Source organism: Kwoniella mangroviensis, chromosome 3 (assembly GCF_000507465.2).
Source record: "Kwoniella mangroviensis CBS 8507 chromosome 3, whole genome shotgun sequence".
NCBI lineage: Eukaryota > Fungi > Basidiomycota > Tremellomycetes > Tremellales > Cryptococcaceae > Kwoniella > Kwoniella mangrovensis.
In genome coordinates, this window is record NC_088829.1 from 607427 (window position 1) to 627838 (window position 20412).

The 20412-nt window shown below is 43.9% G+C and overlaps 7 protein-coding genes across 7 annotated transcripts; 4 read left to right on the forward strand and 3 right to left on the reverse strand.

The window, feature by feature from the left end:
* Positions 1-128: 128 nt before the first annotated feature.
* On the reverse strand, positions 129-1436 carry I203_108053 (uncharacterized protein; the record flags this gene model as incomplete). The annotated part of the gene is made up of 5 exons (XM_019148233.2): positions 129-162; positions 239-506; positions 629-725; positions 893-991; positions 1155-1436. The coding sequence occupies 5 exons, from the start codon at positions 1434-1436 to the stop codon at positions 129-131; spliced, it is 780 nt and encodes a 259-aa protein (XP_019002466.2).
* Positions 1437-2187: 751 nt separating this feature from the next.
* Positions 2188-3387, forward strand: I203_108054 (uncharacterized protein; the record flags this gene model as incomplete). The annotated part of the gene is made up of 1 exon (XM_019148234.1): positions 2188-3387. One exon carries the CDS (start codon positions 2188-2190, stop codon positions 3385-3387), a length of 1200 nt encoding a protein of 399 aa, XP_019002467.1.
* Positions 3388-4224: 837 nt separating this feature from the next.
* On the reverse strand, positions 4225-9161 carry I203_108055 (uncharacterized protein; the record flags this gene model as incomplete). The annotated part of the gene is made up of 11 exons (XM_065518314.1): positions 4225-4291; positions 4367-5655; positions 5713-6639; positions 6697-6815; positions 6878-6934; positions 6995-7036; positions 7099-7265; positions 7324-7387; positions 7458-7976; positions 8049-8640; positions 8697-9161. The coding sequence occupies 11 exons, from the start codon at positions 9159-9161 to the stop codon at positions 4225-4227; spliced, it is 4308 nt and encodes a 1435-aa protein (XP_065372679.1).
* Positions 9162-9851: 690 nt separating this feature from the next.
* Positions 9852-10758, forward strand: I203_108056 (uncharacterized protein; the record flags this gene model as incomplete). The annotated part of the gene is made up of 4 exons (XM_019148236.1): positions 9852-10008; positions 10106-10181; positions 10286-10373; positions 10480-10758. 4 exons carry the CDS (start codon positions 9852-9854, stop codon positions 10756-10758), a joined length of 600 nt encoding a protein of 199 aa, XP_019002469.1.
* Positions 10759-11362: 604 nt separating this feature from the next.
* I203_108057 (uncharacterized protein) lies at positions 11363-13150 on the reverse strand (the record flags this gene model as incomplete). Its single annotated transcript, XM_019148237.1, has 8 exons — positions 11363-11611; positions 11749-12054; positions 12121-12227; positions 12323-12494; positions 12569-12658; positions 12729-12810; positions 12869-12927; positions 12980-13150. 8 exons carry the CDS (start codon positions 13148-13150, stop codon positions 11363-11365), a joined length of 1236 nt encoding a protein of 411 aa, XP_019002470.1.
* A 461-nt stretch (positions 13151-13611) lies between these two features.
* Positions 13612-17059, forward strand: I203_108058 (uncharacterized protein; the record flags this gene model as incomplete). The annotated part of the gene is made up of 11 exons (XM_065518315.1): positions 13612-13759; positions 13827-13912; positions 13988-14095; positions 14152-14314; positions 14383-14697; positions 14799-15369; positions 15433-15587; positions 15644-15724; positions 15780-15968; positions 16028-16635; positions 16775-17059. The coding sequence occupies 11 exons, from the start codon at positions 13612-13614 to the stop codon at positions 17057-17059; spliced, it is 2709 nt and encodes a 902-aa protein (XP_065372680.1).
* Positions 17060-18760: 1701 nt separating this feature from the next.
* Positions 18761-20257, forward strand: I203_108059 (uncharacterized protein; the record flags this gene model as incomplete). The annotated part of the gene is made up of 10 exons (XM_019148239.1): positions 18761-18815; positions 18897-18960; positions 19029-19093; positions 19156-19234; positions 19300-19328; positions 19386-19450; positions 19558-19752; positions 19891-19986; positions 20046-20099; positions 20177-20257. The coding sequence occupies 10 exons, from the start codon at positions 18761-18763 to the stop codon at positions 20255-20257; spliced, it is 783 nt and encodes a 260-aa protein (XP_019002472.1).
* Positions 20258-20412: the final 155 nt, after the last annotated feature.

The following is a 20412-nucleotide window of genomic DNA, read 5'->3' on the forward strand; positions in this document are numbered from 1 at the left end:
AGTGTACTGGATCAGACAACAGACATGAGAAGAACTGCAGACGATGCATTCCATATACAAAGCACGATGGTGCATCGATACCCAAAAGACAAGTTTCTACGATAGATATTCAAGTAATATACATTTCCCTAACCTCGTCCAATAAATGGCATACCCGAAGCACTAATCGCCCAATCCACATTCAATCAGCATCCAATTAATCTGTTTACTCTGTTCAGTCCAGGAGAATGAGACTTACATAATTTCCAAACTGAGAATGTCAACCTCCTTTCCTAAACCAGCGATAAAGCCAACGGTCTTAGCTACATTTTCGACACTCATGGTGGGTTCCTTCTTTATTGAACCATCTGCTTGTAATGATCCTGCCGAGACGTAAGATGCCATATCGGTAGAGGCATTTCCAATGTCTATCTGAGAGCAGGTGATGTTGTATTTACGTCCGTCCAATGAAGTTGAGCGGGTGAGACCTGTTATAGCGTGCTTGGAGATGGTATATGAGGTGTTATCTAAAGTTTGGAGAACAGTCAGTAAAGTGATATGATCGAAGGAGGGGTCATGCAAGTTGCGGCTTATGGGTGATTCGACAATGTCTTCCACCCAGGAGAGACGAGACGAGTAGGCGACTTACTAGGTCTAGGAGCCGTAGCTGAGATACTACCGTTATTGATGATTCGTCCACCTTGGGGTGATTGTGATTTCATGATATTGAATGCGAGCTTGGTGAACTAGGAGAATCATGATCAATCAGCATTAACTCGACGTCTAGTTCCAGCAATAAATCCTGTTCCGACGGTTGTATGATATATAGTCTGACATGACTAGTTTGATGTTCGTCCTTCACATGAAGCATATGCGAACGGAAATGACATGTAGAGCGAAAAATCGGACTTACCAATACAGCCGATATGATATTGATGTCCAAAACTTGTCTAAACAGGCTCATATCTTGGTCTTCGAACTCTCCATCTGATTTGTAGTTGACACCGGCATTCTATTTCGGTTTGACAGGGATGATTGCATCAATTTCGAAAGATCCGATTACAACGTGTGTTCACAGAACATGGTAGGTGAGTAGTTAAGAGATGATTTATAATCTGATCAGCTAAGGTTCCCAGGAAGCAACTCATCCCATGAGAGAAAGTCATATAACTCACGTTGAATATCAGATCCAACCTTCCATACTTCTCTTTAATAGTCTTTTCCAAAGCGTTTACAAATTCCTCATTTGTCGCATCTCCGGCAGCGACCTCGACTATCGTACCGGGTCTTAACTGTTTACCTGTCGCTTCCAGCTCGGATTGTCTTCTTCCTACCAATATCAATACCAGTTGTTCTGGGTGGGAATCTGATGGGAAGATGTTTGATAAGTGGATAGAGGTTGATCGACCTATTCCGGCTGATGCGCCTGTTACGAGGATGACTCGTTGGGATGACATCTTTTCAGTGAATTGATGTAGATGGTATTTGTCAAGTGGGAGTGAGTGATATATTTCGTTCTAGTCAGTAGTGAAGTATATGATTTAGGTAGACATAATTTTGTTCATGCCATTGTCTCCATCCAAATGACATTCCTCCCTTCCACTGATATCAGATGTCTGTCTATCAACGGGAAATACGGTCCGAACATCCTGTTTTATCAGCTCCTCTCTCACTCCTCCTTCTTCACCCCATGGGGCTGGATCTGACAACAGAGGAAGAGGAACAATGCCACATCATTCAGCCTGTGCTGACGCCCGGCGTTATACGGCAATTCGACATGAGCGGTGGCGCCTGATTTTGCACGGGTGGAACATTGATTTGCTCGTGCCTGGGAGGATGTGTTGATCGTGTTGTTTATTTTATGCACCATGCGCTGTCCACGTGCATTTGCGCATTCTGTTCGCCGGTGTGACTTTGCAGAGGGAGGGGGTGAGTGTGAGTGTGAATCTCAATGTTGGGTGTGTTGGTGTTTCATTTAGATGACATATTACATCTCAGTCAAAGTCAACAACACTAATCTACGTCTGGCAAGGAAAGGAAAGGAGAGGCTGAAGTCTTGTTGACCTCTCTCTATCACTGTAAGATCGAGCATCTCTTGAATCTTGAAAATCAAATCAACTCGCAACGAAACAGTCTCCATCGCTCAACCTCAATATCTTGGTGCTTCCATCATCCTCCTGACTTTACCACTCGTTACCATCCGCAATCATGCCAATCACCAAGAAAAAGGGCACTCTGTTTGCCATCTATGCAGATACACCCGAACGACCATCTTCATCAACTTCATCATCCTCGTCTTCACCATCAACCAAAATCAACAACCAACCGAAATCACCCTCAAAGAAATCGTCTTCTTCATCGGTAGCAAGTAACGGGACGAGGAAAGCTTTAGGGACATTACAGCCCAAAGCCTTAGATCGATCAACTACTCTAATCGGTTCAAATGGCAAAGATAAGACCAAGACTAAATCTGAATCTTCCGCAAGATCAAATTTAGTATACACCGATCCTGTTGGAGATGTCCCCATCAAACAAACGAAATCCACTTCTGATATCCCACTAAAATCCAAATCCACTACTACTCAAAATCAATCCCGTACTAAATCATCTATAAATGTATTCAACGATGAAAACTCCATATCCACTTCCACATCTACTTCTTCCAAACGAACCAAACCTCTATCTGGTCCTTCATCTCCTAAAACACGTAAATCCGCACCTACCCCTCTAGCTCCTTCTCAACCTATCAAACGATCTCGTGACCTACTCTCCCCTTTACCTATCATCGCTCCTCCCACATCTATCAAAGCGAGCTCGGGTTCGGGCAATGCGGCAATAGCAAGGGTTGATGATCCCTCTGAATCTCCGGCAAAGAGGAATCGAATTGCGCTTGAATCGACGTCAACATCTACTAGTACACCAGTAAGAGTGGGACGTAAAGATAAGGAAATTGAAATGGAAGATAAAGAAAATATACCGGTTGGTATGGGATACTCACCTATAACAAGTGATTCACCAGCATCAAGAACCCGATCTAAAATACGTGCATTAACATTATCCAGTGGAAGTCCACTTCGAGCCGAAAGGACGACGACGGTCAGAAAAGTAAAGAGGGTAGAAAGACTTATAGGTGATGGAAGAGGTACGTTGACACTCAAGAAGGGCAGGGAATTATCGGATTTGGTTAATGCCGAAGGTGAAGGTGAAAATGGAAGTTTGGAAAATGCAATCAAATCTATTAAACCCTCTCCTACGAAAAGATCAAATGGGAAAGGAGTTGAGGTAGAAGTGCAGATGTTGGGAGATGTAAGTGAGGCTTATGGAGCTGATAGAGGGGTTGAACCCGAGGGTTTCAAAACTCAACGAGTGAGTACAAAAATCGACGGATCGAAGGGAGGGAATGTTTAGACTGATGTGTTTTGGATTGAATTGTCGTAGCGATAATACTTTATACTTTAAGATGAAAGAATGACAATTACGATTCTAATACCGATACCGACACCGATATTTATACTTTACGATATTTTGATATGCTACAATCTATTCAACCTATCATTTGACATATACATAATTACATATTATACCAGATTATCATTTTTATCATATTTCATACGATACGTTCTTTTAATGATCATCAAAATTAATTTTTTAATCCTCTTACGAAATAGCAAATAATGATCATCCTTTTTCTTGAAGAATAAAAAAACATATACCCTAATATAATATCCCCTTTCTTTCTTCATCTTGGATTTTATTTCTAATCACGAATTATTCATTCATATCATCTATCAAACGATCATATCTCTAGTAGTCTATACTTTGAAACTTTATGATTCTTCATGTCTTTATGCAATATACATATCATGTCAATTCACTTCCACATCACGTACAGCTGCATGAAGCAGAGGTATCATTATATTCATAGTTAATCGTGCGAAAAGATCGTTAGAGATAAAGAAAAGGTATATAGTATAATTATGCAAGGGTAGTAAAATGTGATTATCTTAGTTTGGTCTAATTTGATGCAGGTTGTGATCTATCTGAATACCATCCAACAATAGCTGTATGAGTGGGCTGAGGCAAGGTGAAAGGCAAAGTAAAGTAAAGCAAAAAGCATAGAAGGAAGAAAGTAACTTCCTTTGATACCATCCCCATGTCCATGATGGATAAGGCCATAGGTCATATTTCCGAGACCTTTTTCTATTATCTATTTTATCCTACCAGATCCGACGGTGTATTTTCCAATCAAACGTATACAGCACCAGCGAAGATCGCAGGCCTATGATCTGATCTACCTTCCAACAATCTCATCCTACACACACAACACACCCCACTCATCAGCAATCATGCCCCTTGTACGAAAGTGCAAGTGGATAAGTTGACTTACCCCGCATCATCAATCGTTCCATAATGTAAACACCTCACTTCACCTTTCTTCCACCGTTTCTCAACGGGCGATTCAATCGTCAACGTAATTTCGTCTGGTTGATGTTGGTTATTTGATGAAGAGCGATGTAACCAACTCGGCAAATCTTTGAGGAACCTTATGAATCCATTCTTATCGCTTTCCCCCTCTCTTCCTCCACCCTCTGCGCCAGCAGAAACAGAAGGGTGGTTGGCAGTATATATAGTTGCGGTTCGATGTATCTGATTCTCGTTGTTATTGTGACTCGAAGAGGAAGATGGATGTAAGAGATTTCTACGGGGCTTATGATCATTTACTGTAGTGGTGGTAGGCGAAACATTCGATATCGTTCGTATCCGTTTATCATTATCGAATATCCTCAAAGATGATTTCCTATCTTTATCTGGACTCGATAGGTTACTGTCAACAATTCCGTTGTTGTGTCCATCACTCATTCGACCTTTCCTCTGATCCACATCCTTATGGGAGACAATGCCCTCGATTCCAATCGAATCGGAATTACTTCGTTTTCTTTCGCCTCTAGCTTTATCTGACGATTTCAACCTATCGACAGTAGGTGATATTGGTGAGTCGAAAGTGATCTTATTACTATTACCGTTGTGTGCTTTTTCAGGTGTACTTGACACGATTCCATGTGCGTTTGAGGTCGAAGCAGAAGGTAAAACACCCGAGGCTGAAGCTGGTCGATCAGTCAACTTGGGTCTTGATTCGCCAGGTGCAGATCTCGATCTGGTCATCCCGATTCCTAGGGAAGGTATGAGTCTCGTTGGACTCCTGGAAGGCGGTGCGGAGCTGTTGATGAAGAATTGATGGTAGTTATGTTTACCTTCTTTGGTAGGTGATGATGCTGATGAAGACCTTAAAGGGGATGCCTTCCGAGGCAAGGGTATCAAACCTTCTCCTGTATTATCGGCGTTAATTGGTGAGAGAGTAGGTGAATCGGGCGGTGAAGCCACGAACGAGATACTGTTGTCGGCTGAGGGTGAATGATCTGCGAATCGAGGGGGAGTAGAACTTCCATCAGGTGAAGCTGAACTTCGTATGCGTAGGTTCAGTCGATCAGCTGGTCCAGGGTCCATCGATGCCGTACGGCCCATCTGCAGTTTGAGATGTCCACCAAGGTTGGAAAGTACATTGGATAAACGATGGAAAGGCGTATGCGAATCGACCTGAAGCTCAACAGATTGAGGCGGTGACTCTTCGTCCTCAGGATCGGGTGTAACATGCGCCTTCCAGAGAACACGATCGCACTTTGACACATGATCAGCACAAATACTCTGCTTATCGAGTAGTGAGATACTACTCACCCAACTAGGAACTCTCTGTTTCTTCGAGGTATCATAAACGCCTTCCCTCCTATCCACTTCATCGATCACTTCCTCCTCATCTTCATCCTCCGCGGCATTGACGTCTTTGACCGATTTATTCGACATGGTTCGTTTCATGATGCTTAATCTTCTAGTGAGCACCGGTGGTCTATCTTTATCTCTTGGAGGTGATGACGAATATCCACTATCTGACCTATTTGCGTAGTTGGGCGGGACCAATCCATTAGATGCGGGAGACGATTTTTGTCCATGATGGTCTTCGTTAGATCCATCGAATCTCGATGAAGTCGAGACCCTCCTATCCCCATCTGACCCAATGGGAGTAGATGGTCGATCGGTATCAGGTTGAGAGACGAAACTCGAGATCGATGTTCTTCTTGAATCGTCCATATACTGATCCTCGTGATGATCTCGCCTCCTCCGGACGGATAACTTCCTCTTGACGCTAGTACGTTTACGAAATCGTCTACCAGGCGAAGGTGTCAAGATCCCATCCATTTTGACTAATCCTAGGAAATGCCTAGTCTTCTCCTTCAGGGCGACTTCGAACGGTCGATGTTGCTGATTCCTGTATGTCATAGGCATATCATCCGATTCATCATCGATATCCGTTCCGGCACCAGAAGTGTACCGGCTCGACTCGAACGACCTTCTGGAGAAATCCCCTTCAGTCATCTCGTCATCGCTTCCACCAGCTCGTTTCAATTGCTGATTGGCGAATGACTGATCTGGATCATCCTCATCCGCATCAACTTCTTCGATCGCGTCTCCTTCGGGGACGTAAGAGAGATTCTTCGACACATTGACACTACTGCTCATATCGAACGATGCGGCGGACGCAGACGATTTGCGTCTTTTCAGGGTTTTCCGGATTTCTCGGTTTGTAGCTCGAACACTCTTCCATACCTACAACAGCAAGTTTAGTGAACGCAAATAGCAATTTCAAGTCGTATGCCAGCTCACATCGTATTTGAATGTACAGGGGAAATCAATTGGACCTTCCTCAAATCCCGGAAAGGGGTTGAGATTTGGATCCTTCATAGCTAGCTTGAGCTGATCCCACATGAGCAGTTCGGAGTACTCTGCGCGACAGGACATGAGTCAGCTGATCCAATTGACTTTTGGGCACAGGTTGTCAGCTCACTCTTCTGTTCGATGAGCCAATCTGCATGTAGCCGAGATAGCTCGAGACGGAAATTCACTAGTATTCCTCTTATCAGCTTGTCGCCACAACGAAACCTGGTATGTAAGCTGTACTTACAATCTCCGCACCAGAATACCGTGTCAAAGCGATCCGTTATATCTATCAGAGCAATGTCAGCTGGAACATTTACTTAGTCTTTCATCGAATCGATTCTAGCTCACCTTCGGCAGCTGCTCTCGGATCATCTTTCGGTAAAAAGCAATCCAGCCTTAATTCCGATTTGATTTTGGCTATATTTGATAAACGAGCGTGCATTCGACCAGTATGAGCAGCAAGATGCGAGTTGACAAAGAGGAAACGATGATCGGCAAGTTTCAAACTTATTCCGCTGTTCGATCAAAACGTAAACTGATTTCCCAAGACCGTGTGTTGAGTGAATAGCTTACATTCCACCTTTGTTTCCTACTCTACCTCCAGCCAGACCAGCAGTCACCAGATCTTTGTCAAGTCCTGCGACCCAAAAGAATATGATCGGCCCAGCTTTTTCTTTCAAAGAGATCCGATAGAAATCGCGACTCACCCTGGATGAGATGTTCACAACCTTTATACACATACACACTCAAATACATCCCTAGCAATCTCTCTTTCACCACATGCACATAACTCCCATTCCCCTGATTAGTAGATTGTATCTCATCGTTCGGTATTATGATATCCGGTCTTTGGACTTTTGGCTTTGCATTTTCGTTTTGGGATGGAGAAGCATTGGAACCTTTCCGTATATGCTCTGCGGCAGACTCGTCCATATCGCTAGTCGATGAAGATGCAGATGAAGATTCGAAAGATGATTTAGATCTTGCTAAGGGTGAAGGCGATAATTGTAAATTTGGTGTGTTGAGGATAGGTCTAGGAGGAATGGTGATTGGTGTGGCTACCGGAGTGATAGGTGCAGAGGCCGAACGAAGTAATGAGGGATGAGCAGGGAATGCGGAAGGAGGTGGATGAGGTAGGAAAGGTGTATCTCTAGGTACGGGTGAGGTAGAATTGTACGATGTAGGTATTGGTTCTGCAGTACGTGCGTTTGGTCCACAGAAATAGTCTAACCAAGCCAAGATAAGACGTGAAACGTAAGTTGAAAGTCCAATTGAAGAGATGGAATATCTTTACTCACCATCTAGCATCTGACTCCATCCTTTGGCAGCAGGTTGACCCCGATGCAAAAATGCTGCATGAGGGGTCATGGGTGAATTCGCTCTAGATCGCTGATCAGATGAATCTTTGGGAGTATCATCATCGCTCGAATCGTCCTGATCGGCTGATCGAGATCCACCATCATCCCTATCCACATCAAGAGTATCTTTCTTAAGCTTGAGTTCGGGTCTTGCTTTTTCTTTGGTTTTCAGTTTCTCCTTATCTTCTGACTTTTCATCGATTTTGTTCTTATCGGCCTCATTTTCTTTATCTTCCCCTTCTTGTTCTTTTTCTTTTTCTTTCTCTCTTTCTCTTTCTCGCTCCTTTTCCTTTTCCTTTTCCTTTTCTTTGGCTATTTCTTTATCTTTCCTATGCCTCAACGTAACTCCTTTTACCAGACCACCTCCCAGCCCTCTTGGTGCACCACTCGATGTCGGGCATTCTTGACCTGCTACCACAACTATATGATACGGATGGGCATTTTCCACTGGCAGTTTAGGTATTTCATCGGTAGGAGTTTCAGGTTGGTAGGGTGGTATGTGACCAAATAACACCGAAAGATCGCCCTTTGGCTATAGGAAGATATCGAGTCAACACGAAGTAGATTATCGGAAGACATTGTACTTACTAATGCATCGCCCATGTTCCAAGTTACCATCAATACTTTTATCGCATCTCTCTGCTTCGTTTTGGGTATAGTCACACTTTGAGCTATCCCATTCTGATTACTGTTGTTGTTATTACTATGTTCGTTATCTAAAGGATAAGTCTTTGACTTGATGACTTCATGACTATGTATGTCATCTTGATGCCGATTCTGATTGTCGATATCGATGTTCAGTTGTGATCCTATGACTTCCCCGGAATGAGACATACGAGAACCACGGCGGGATCGAGGATCAGGGCTTCTAGGTGAAGAAGGTCCCGCTTCTATCTCTATTTCTTTTTCGATTAAAGGATGTGAAGAAGAGAACAAAGCATGTAAACGATTTTTAACCCTTGATGAAGATTCGTGATCCTCTGTTGGAGGTGTTGGCGTAGGGGATAATGAGGAATCAGGATTACGGCGAAGTAGGTGGAATCGGCGAGGCATTTTGGGTTTGAGCTGGTGGCAATTGTATGTGTCAACAAATAGCAGCAGAAAGTCATCATTGATGACACAGTCCCAAATGAGCGAATGATGCGGAATACTTACCTAGAGAGCCTGCGGATGATCTATTCTAAGCAGGTGACAATTGAAGATAGCCCTCCCGTTATCCAGCCCAGCCTGAACAACAACAACAGTCCCGACCCACACTCAAAAAGCGTTTTCGAGGTGGAAATCTCCTTTGATCCCCTCACTGAAGATTGAGCTGTCGATCGTTATCGCATAGTCAGATGGGATGCCTTATTTCCAGAGGTAAAGACAAGTCACTGAAGTGTATTGATGGTGAAAGAGTGTATATATGTGAATGTAAGAGTAAACAAAAACAAAGGTTGGACTTACTGTATGCTCGAAATGAATGGCAATAATGATGAAACCTTTGTTTGGCCCTAGTTATCTGTGGGGAAGCGGGGTACTACGGACGGTGATGAACGATTACAAAACATTACAAACGATTCAGTCGGATTACAAGGGACTAGTAATCCCTAATTAGACATTTTCCCAAATCAAGTTCGTCCTGGGATCATTCGTTTGGTTAACCTGGAAACTAACTAGGTTATCGCAAGTGACAGTTGACTGCTATACCATATACCATATACCATAGCTTATACGATATCATAGACAGAGTATAATCCAAAGATGGAGAACAGAGCACCAAACCCACTTCATCTCACCTCATTGACGATCCTCTCACCGTCCAATTCACCATTATACGTACATTCATTCACTGGTCCGGAAGATGAGTTGAGGCATTATCATCTGAGTCATGCTGCTGTGGATGTGATCGAGGAGAGGAGTGAGTCCTGCTTCTACCTTTCTCAACGATACGTTATATCAGATTGAGGGATGAATATGTCTACTGACGGAGTACTGTGTCTGTTTTGCGACTTCAGTCGTGATGACTTCGACAGCTACCAAACCGGCTGAATCATATCTGGGTTTATTATTCTGTATGGAAGATATGGCATTGTAAGTCTGTCCAATCCTGCTGACATCCCGTTCATTGAGATCACCCTAGTGGTTCTACCTGTGAAAATAAGATGATAAAGCTGATAATGAGTATTGGGTGATAGTTATGGCTTCCAAACCACAACGAAAATACGGATGGTACTTTCTATAGCGTTAGTAGACGCCATGATCAAAGATGCCGATATAGTAGCGGTAAGTCGACCCACCTACCTATCTATATCCTATCGGGTCTTCGGACTGTCACATAGTTCATGATAATGATACTGATGTATCCGTATAACCATCTATGATAAAATAGATATTCCGATCAATCCATAATTTACTCTTAACCATAACGTCCAACCCATTCATCTCACTTCCATCTACCTTCCACGCTAAATCATCCCCCAAACACATCGAGAACCAACAACCAATAATAGAAACGAAAACAGCAAAAAGCATAAGGAATGTCAGTATATCTGATTCGAAGATTTTTGGATTTGGTCCAGAGGAAATCAAGAGTGATTGGTTGAAGGATAGTATGAGGTTTAGGAAGGGTATAGAGAGGATAGGGGAGATGTTAAACGGTCGGGCGTAGTCGAATCATTGGAGACATGTGAGTAGTGAGTACTTCGTACGAGAATACAATGTTCAGTGGCTTATTATGATTTCCATAGATTACTATAGGTTGTACATTATAAATACATGCATAAGATACATAAACGATAAAGGTATACATACATCCTTCCCATCCATCGACTCTATCGTGATTTTAGTCATATCGGTCATTGACAATTCATTTTCCAGCTCCCCTCTTCACCTGGAAAGTGAACAGTCCAAAGCCATCCTTCTTTTGTCAGACTAACCTTTAACGGTTTATTTGATAAACGATTGATGTTTTTGTACATGACCTAGAATACCATCTTATCACCCTTCGTTGACATGACGTTCTCCCCTCGGGGTATACTAGAGCTCAATAGTCGTCATGACAGATACGGGGTGAACATCGTTCCTTCTACTACTATATTGAACAAGTAGATTTTCAATTGCGGGTGTACAACATGCGAACGTATTGATATCATTATTCATCATTATGCATTATTGATCATACACATTATCTCCATATCTTCTGACCATCTCATCTTCATATGAGTCGTTCCCAGCGGATCCGCACCGATGACGGCGATTACATTCATAGCCAGTTACATGACCCTTCTCAACCATCCGATCACCTCATTACCCATTTCCCTCCACTTCTCATCCTCCCATTCATGTCCCAATGCACCTTCAGCACCATCCAACGACTCATACCTATGTCCAACGAGAGACAGTGCCAGCGAATCTAGGAAAGCCTGTTTCTGCGAGGTCTCTTCGGTGGACTCGTGCAATGAGGGAGTGAGGTGAAATGTTATGGATGTTATCAGTGCGTGACGGGCAGTAAGGGATGTTGACTGTGTTAACACAAGTCATAGCGTCAGTCAGGATCCACTCGACCATAACCCCAAAGAAGGATATAATGATCTTTCTCAAGGATGAAGTATCGTGGAGTTTGCAGTGTTGAGAGCACAGAGTTCGATTGAAGACTTACGAGATCACCAAAAGACAATTTACCTTCTAATTCGTTCGAAAATTCAGGCGTTTGACCATATTGCCATTCCCAAGATTTTAGCTCTTCAACGCCTTTCCACACTTTCGGTTCTTTAATCCAATCGGAATTCACCTCGTTGGTCTCCATCTTCTTGCTGTGCGTCGGATCAGAGTACACTTTAGAGAATTCAGATGTGACCGCATGTACGAAATCGTCATGATGGATTGGAGTTGACGAAGGGTTATAGTGATTTAGGGTAGTTACCGGAGATCGGTGAGAAAGAATAGATTTGGTTTGCATATTTGGCTATTCACCATATTTCTTCAGCCGAGAAAGGTAGAACATGTCTGCTTAGTGTTTGTTTTCGCTCACAGAATTCGACTTCAACGATTTGCCCAATTCAGTCAAAGATGATGAGATCAACATCGTTCCATGATGATATGCTCGATGTTGGATTATCTTATATGCTGAGCCTGAGACTTATCATCGTGAATAGATCAACGTCAGTATCGATTTCTAGACTGAAAACTCTGAAGACGTATGCTCTCTAACAGAGGGATGTCAGAATCAGTACTCATCTTATATTCTTTCTGTCCATCTCGTATGATCACATCATTTCTCTCATTCACCGTACATTCCTTTATCCCCAACTGCTCCCTGATAGCTCTAGATACTAGTTCTGCACCGTGTGATCGAGTGAACAGTAAACGGGGTAAGATAATAGAGAAATTAGTGTTTCCCATATCCTACGATTTACAATCAGCTTCACATTGCTCACATCAACGCTAGAGATGTAGAATATGCAAGAAAGCCGACTAACATGAAATACAGTTCCTCCTCCTGATCTACGTCTCACAAGCGGTATACCTGCTTCTCGAAGTTTATGAGGGGTACTTTCTTTCCATGGGTTCTGCAATATGTCATCGTCAGTCGGAAGTCGTTCTCGAAAAGTGGGTTGAAGGGCGAAATCTGATGCTCACTTGATTACGTCCTATCACTACACATGGGAAATTACGATATAAGAACAAGACAGGTTGGTTATGCGGTGTATTCCTCATAAGCCTAAAGAGAAACCTCATAAATGAGCTAAAGTCCAATGTTAGGTGAGAAGATAGCTCACCAGTCTTCATAAGAGAGGTTGAACCATGGATCATGACTCTCTGATATATACGTCACTGGCTAATTCAGATGTCATCCACTGACACCGGGAAAAACAGTCAAGACGACTCACTGCTCCCAGCTCTATCGAGTCAGTGGCTGGTGTCTGAGGTTGAGCGGCTTTCTGCTCTTTTCTCGAGAGGGAGGTTGAGAATGATCTGGTGAGGGGTTGTGATTGATGAAGAAAGGACGCTGCGAAGCGAGAGGAGCAGGGTCTGCATATTGCCTGTGATAGCGCTGACATGCTGGCCGGAGTGATAATCTTCTTAGGTGCTAGCGATGCTCTAACAGAGAGAGGGGAATATGGTATTGATTTTCCTGTTTCTTCCCCTTTGTAGGTGGTCTGACCTCATTCATCATTCCATTGTGTGGGTGGTATGAGTACTTCTCGAAGACGGGATCAATTTGCAGGCACGGTATGTTTGGACGCGTCTGAGCGGATCGGATCAATCGATGGGTATTTGTGGGTATTTGTCAATCAATGTTTTCATTTCGTACTCTCGTACACTCTCACCCGCGTTCATCGACCTATCAGTCTTTCTCATCATCATCTGTTCTCGCTCCTCTGTGTATATAGCAATCACGATCATAACATCCCATCTCACCACAGTCGGCGGAATACCAAACCTATCTCAATAGTTCAATACCGGAACAAAGCAGTACAACGAAACCCTTCTTGGTCACACGCACAACATCCCTCCCAAAATGAACCGACGCGGGCATCTATCCACCAAAGTCCCACAGGTCAAACTTCGACCTGCCCCAGCTGGGTCATCTCGAAAGACGAGGGAGGCTTCACCTATCAATAAGATGGATGAGGAGATCATGAGGAGGGCTCTAGCAGATGCTGAAGGTAGGCTATATCTTGCAGATGGTCCTCGTACAGCGGTCCAGCTCATTGCTCATATTCTTTTGAACAGATGAAGAGAGTTCGACGGCTGCGCTAAGAAGGAATTCAAAACCTTGGAAAGGTGTTACGATCACATTCACAGGAGTAGATAACAAAGTGAGTCTTGGTTGTACCCCACTTATCCTTATCTCTGGGAGGACATTCAGCTGAGTGATATGATGTTTATTACAGCCCGGACTTGCAGCATTAGCTAAAGAGCTTGGAGCAACGGTCGAGAATGCTTTGACGATACATGTGACGCATGTTGTAGCTGTAGGATACGGATCACCAAAGTATCTTGTGAGTACAGCTTGCAAATCATTGAGGATAGCTTAGCTGACATGTGTGATGTACAGTATGCGGTCGAACACAATTTACCGGTAATGACACCCTCGTGGATCGAAGATGCTCATTCGCAGTGGCTGAACGGGGACGAGCTGGATAACGAGGCAGACCAGGAAGAACATCGACTGTTACCTTTTGTAGGATTGAAAATCGCCATGTCAGGTATAGAACCTTGTTCGTTTGGTCAACACTCAGCGTTCGTCATGTATCACAAGCTAATTTCACAGTCTGTTGTATTACAGTGGATCGTCGCAAGCAGCTCATCAAATACATCGAAAAATACGGTGGAAAATACTCTAAAGATCTAGATCGGACATGCACGCATCTCATATCGGCCAAACCGACCAATGAACCTCGTTCTTCCGAGAAAGTGAAATGGGCTTTGAGGGAGATAGCCGAATTAGAAGCTAGGAAGAGGAAAGGTGTGAGGACAGATGAAGAGGAGATGAAGATTGTCTATGAGGAGTGGATATGGGATTGTGTGGCTTATAATGGGAGATGGAAAGAGGATTGGTATGATGCTAGGAAACCCAGAAGAGGTGGGAAGGTGATAGCGGGTACGTAAAAAATATCTTTTCTACTCATCGACCCCACACTCCTCACCTGAAACATGGGGTTTGGACCCGGGATTGATGCTGGTTTCTTCTGGTTCCCTTAGAGGATGTGTTGAATGGTACAGTCAAGCTACCCACAGATAAGAAACCTTCCTCAGAAGGGGTATCGGGACCAGTAGCAGATGCGGTGGATAACAACGAGCCAGCAGTGATACGAAAGCGTAAACGGGAATCGATCAGCACGCTAGTCACTGAACTAGTATCCACGACAGGTGCCAAGCCCAACAGAGAAACTTCCGTCACCAAAAGATCTGTATCGCCTCACAAACAGAGATCAGTCGATGAACCCAAGACTGAGCTTGATCGCAAACCCTCTTTACTACATGTATCACGTTCCACATCATTCGCTACCAACCTTCCTGCTCCGACTTCCAAATTCACCTTAAATGCCGATAAACCTTCATCCACGATGCCCCCTACATCTCAAGCTATAACGAATCAGCAGGATGAACCTGCGAATTCACCGAAGAGGTTTTTTGAAGGTATAAAGTTCAGTCATGTGATAAGAGAACAATGTGATGGGTTGGAAAACGCCCTGAAGCAGCATGGTGGTGTCTTGGTGTCGGATGAGAAAAGAATAGAGGGTGAAAAGGTAGATTTTATTATCGTCAGATTGTAAGTCATATTCATGATTGGTCCTCCCATTCTATTGCTATCCCTTACTCACATTCCGTGCAGATGTTCGGATATACGGCCGCAGCTGAGCGATAACGATGAGGGTACGATCGTAGTTACGGAATGCTGGGTAGAGGGATGTTGTTTCGAAGAAAGGTTGTTATCGCCAGATAAGCATATTGTTTTTAGACCGTTACCGGCTCCTATGCCTATCCCTGGTATGTCATTCAAGCCAACAATGCTGCAGTCGGGCCTTGTGCTGACTATCGAATAGGCGCATCAAAATTGAATGTCCATCTTTCCGGATTCTCAGCTGAGAATACTGTGTACATGAGGAGGTTGCTCAGAGCGATAGGTAAGCTATTGACCCAATCACGTTGTCAATGTAGCTCATCTTTTCATCCTTATAGGTGGAACACTGTCAGTCAAGCTGAATCGCCAGACATCCCATTTGATAACAGTAGCTACCTCTGGACAGAAGGTTGACAAGTCCAGAGAATGGGGAGTCAAGGTAATGAAGGAATCATTCTTGGTAGCCATGGGACGTTCGGGTCAGATCGAGCCTGAAGATCAGCACGAACTTACATCCAACGTTGCAGGTACGTCTTAGCCGCCAGATTCATGATGAGAAGTATGAGCTGATAAGTAGGGAACGTAGTATCTAAAGCATTGGATAAAACCAGAACTAGCGATCTAACTGCAAACCTATCTACGATGTCTGATCTTCCAGATAATGGTGATTTTGCACTACGACCTTCATCATCTGCCAATCAGAAGCCCACAGCTACGACAAATTCACAAGGTGCTTTTGGACTATCGCCATCAAGAATGCTCAAACCCTCCCCTACACATATCGATGAACCTTCGACAACTTCGACTTCGTCCATAACGAATGGGGATCGTGCGAGTACCGTTGAGAATGTACTATCACCACCTAAACAAGAGACAGAGAGGATATTGAATCTTGCTCGACCAGAATCAGATACCTCGTTGGTGAAACTCGAACAAGAGAAAGAGAAGGAGAAGTTGTCCAGATTCTCTTCTGCACCGGTACCGAACGAATCTATACCTCTTGAACAGATGGTGAAATCTGAGAATCATCATGCCGGCGCAGCGCTAGGTGAAAGAGCAGCTTCGATGAGTAGCCTAGGAGGTAAAGCTGGGAATATGACTGAGGCGCTGAGGCAGTTAGCGGAGAGGGACTCGAATGGTCAGGCAGGGAAGGGAAGATTGGTCAGACGGGCTAGACCCAGTGCGAGGATCAAGGTGAGTATGCAACGAGGACTTCCCTCTCCTTTCACTCCTGTCATGATGGTGTTCAATGCAACAAATCGAACGTAGCTCGGATTGTAGATCCTGGGATATGATTCAGTCGTATAGCTAATCATACGCTGCTTTTCTTCAGAACACCCGATCACCATTGAATAGCGTGTCACCAGCCGCATCGAAGTTCTCCGCACCTCCTTCACCCCAATCGCAAGATGTGGATATATCATATATGGCAGCGGACGGTACGCCCGTAGATATCAGCACAGATGGAGATGGAGATATCAGTATGAACAACGGGACAGTGGAAGAGAGCGTACAGGTCAAGTATGTGGATGCTAATTCCGCGAGGGAACGGAAGAAGATCATGGCGTTGTTTGGAGGTGGGGAGGAAGAGGGGTCAGCTAAGAAGAGGAAGAGGTAGTCTATCCGATATGAGGATCACGTCATGATAACATGTATCTTCTTTGCAGATGTACTGCAATACGAGACGATGTGTCTGTTGATATTGTCTATTCTCTAAAATCAGTCACGATAATATGATTTGTATTCATTATAGCCAATCAGTAATTCTGCTTGATGCGTTTGTATGTAATGATTGAATGTAGCCGAGTACACCAATCGGTCGAAGTGGCATGGAAAGATGGAAAGCTTTTGCCATGCGACACGAACTTCGCTTCGTTTGTGGGCAGTCACAAGTCTTGGCATCGCTCATGGATTGTCGTTGGAACAGAGTCGAAGGAACCCTCTGATTCTCTTGACTTCTGCAAATTCGCATCTTGATAACCGGTTTGGACCCCTATTTTATCGGTGGCGTCAAAGCATTACTACTCGTACTCACACTCGTTCCGTTATCTCCCGTGCTTCGTTGTGCGTGTCTCTTTCTGGGAATTGTAAGCTTCAGTAGGCTCGATTAATCTGAGGAACGTTGCTGGGAACATGGTATCGTCCTCACAATAGACCAGGTTTCTGCTAGTTTACTTGAAAATACATGTGAATGAGAAAGAATAACGGCAGTCAATTGTCACCTCAGGGAAAAAAATAGAGGATCCAGAGATAAGCTTCGTACGTTGTTGCGTCTGTCAGGTAAGGCAAGATTTGCTTATCTCGCGTCATCCAACTAGCACTGTAGATACGATTCCAGGCCTCTTTCCTTTTATGTGGACTGCGGGATATACCAGTGCAGTACAGTACACAGCTTCTGGTTTCAGTAAAGTGATACCTGCTAGCACTTGTAAAACACCTCATGAGTTCCCATTTCGCACGCAATACCAGTCAGTACGAGTACCATCTAGGTGATATTAATTATTATATTGTGAATTTGCCACTCAGGGTGTTTTCTTGTTGTTTTAAGGGTATTTATTTTAGTATGCCGGCAATGGATCCCAGTGATGTAACCGTACAAGTCGCTGGTGTGAAGAGGTTTTTCTTACAAGCAAAGAAGACTTCAATTCAAACTCAAACGTTCGTTTTACTATTTCTCTCATCCTTGATAAATCGTCTCTTTCCACTTTCACATCTATACTCTTTTATCGTCTTACCTTACTTCGCTAGTCAAATCCATTAGCATCGTATCGTTACAGTCACGGTCCTTCTTACGAACGTGAGTACTTCTAGAGTCTCCTCATGATCCCAGATAAGAGATAAGAAGTGTTTTATTTTGATTTCTATTTCCGTCCTTATTACTCGTTGGAGTTGGAGAACGAATAGAACGGTACTCTAGCTGGGATACCCTGCTCATTCCTCGAATTCTCATTGTTTACTTGATTGAACTTACTATTCGTATCGTTTGTTTGTTTCGTATCATGTCCATGTCCATCACATCATGTTTTCCCTATCCACTTTTTATCCTACCGTAACTTTCTCTGTAGAAGTACGACATCCAATCTTATCGTCTTATCCATTGGTATTGACCGCACAGCTCAAGACGTGAGAGATGGATTATTTCTCACGCTCACTTCCATCTATCTCTACTCTTGGAGCGGACACTATCTCCATCTCTCATCTCCCCATGACACTATGTTATCGTTGAAGATCAAGCTAATCTATTGAATCTTCATACTCCCATAGTCAGACTTCACTATATACTCAAATCAACTTACAGAAACCACAAGAGATAGATAAGATGGCCACTACCGCTTCCGCCCCTGCTTCCGCTCCTACTACCACTGAAGTTCCAAGTAAGTTGATGCTCGACCAACTATCCCTTTCATGTTGGAAAAGACAGGACTAATCGTACTACTACATACATCATTGAACAGACTTCAAGATCGTCGGTAAACTCGATGGCGTCCCAGTAGTACACGATTCAGTGACCTACGCTCAGTAAGTTATCCATCAGGATCCACCCCGCAGCAGCGAGAAAGTAGCTTACCGGCTGTACTGCATCCCAGACAAGTCCTTCAATCGAACGAATACACCGCTAAACTCTATGCGACCGCTCTTGCCCTTGCCAGCAGTAGGCAATATCGTCATTCATTGAGTCATGGCCGAGCTTATGTGCGATTTTTCCATTCACAGAGTCATACCAAGTCGCTACTCCCGTTCTTGTCAGAACTAAACCAATCTTGGAATCTGCGGATGGGCTCGCCGTAGCTACGTGAGTCAGCTGTCATTGTTTTGCGCGCCTGATCCTGAGCTGACGTACATCATGGGAATAAACAGATTTGATAGAGCCGAGGCTACCTTCCCTTGTAAGTTGCTAACTGCGCCTGAGTGCAGAATGAAGGCTAAAAGCGATTATTGCATAGACCCTTTCAAAACCCCTACTCAAGATTTGGTAGTGGTCAAACAAGCTAAAGGAATCTACGATGGTGTGAGTCCTAGAGATCTTGCTGTCTGTCACTACTTTCCCAGTATATATAGCAGAAGTCAGACACAGTTGTTATTTGGTGATCTACTGACGTTATCAATCCATTGTAGCAAATTCACCCATACATCGCCTCTGCTCAACCTGTCCTTACCGACATCCTCGACAAGACCTCTCAAATCAATTCTGCCATCAGCTCACGAGCCGTAGCTACCGTTCACACTTCTCAAGATCTCGCTCATTCCCTCTTGGAGCAATTGAGACATCTCGCAGAGCATGGTCAGAACCTTCCTGCCACTTTGATCAACGTAAGTCTATGACTACCAGCATCCTTCATAAAGTCGACAGTACCGTCAATAAAGAGGATGAAGTTACTTCTTCTCCCTCCCCATACTCTTCTCTTTTCGAAAAATATACATTTTGCTTACCCATGTACACGCACATAGGGAGTCGGTAAAGTGACTGGTGACTTGAAAGAAATCGTCTTCGCCAAGGACGCGACCATTCAAGATAAATCCAACAAGCTGGCCGCTTATGTCAAGGTGAGCTACCAGCCACTTTTCAATTCCATGCGACTGTAGCTGACGGTGTACTGTCGTAGGATCACGCCAAACCAGTTATTGAGGAGATCTATAACTACGTTAACGCTGCTAAGGTGAGCTACGTTCACGCCTCGCCTCCCCTCACAAATGGGAACATAGCTCATACTTGTTTTGTCTGCCGTTTTTGCAGCTCAAAGCTGAACAGGAGGCTCAAGCTGTAGGAGAGGCTGCGAATGGTACCGTCGAGAATGTATCTGCTCCTCAATCTTAGATTAGGCGATCCTCATGCTTTTCCGTTTGTTTCCTTAGTCTGGAGGTATTTAGTAGGTTCCGTTTGTATAGACTTTCTTTTTCCCTTGTAGTGTTTATATTATAGATATTTGGGTTCGTAAAATTCATTTAGAATTGTTTGATATATACGATGAT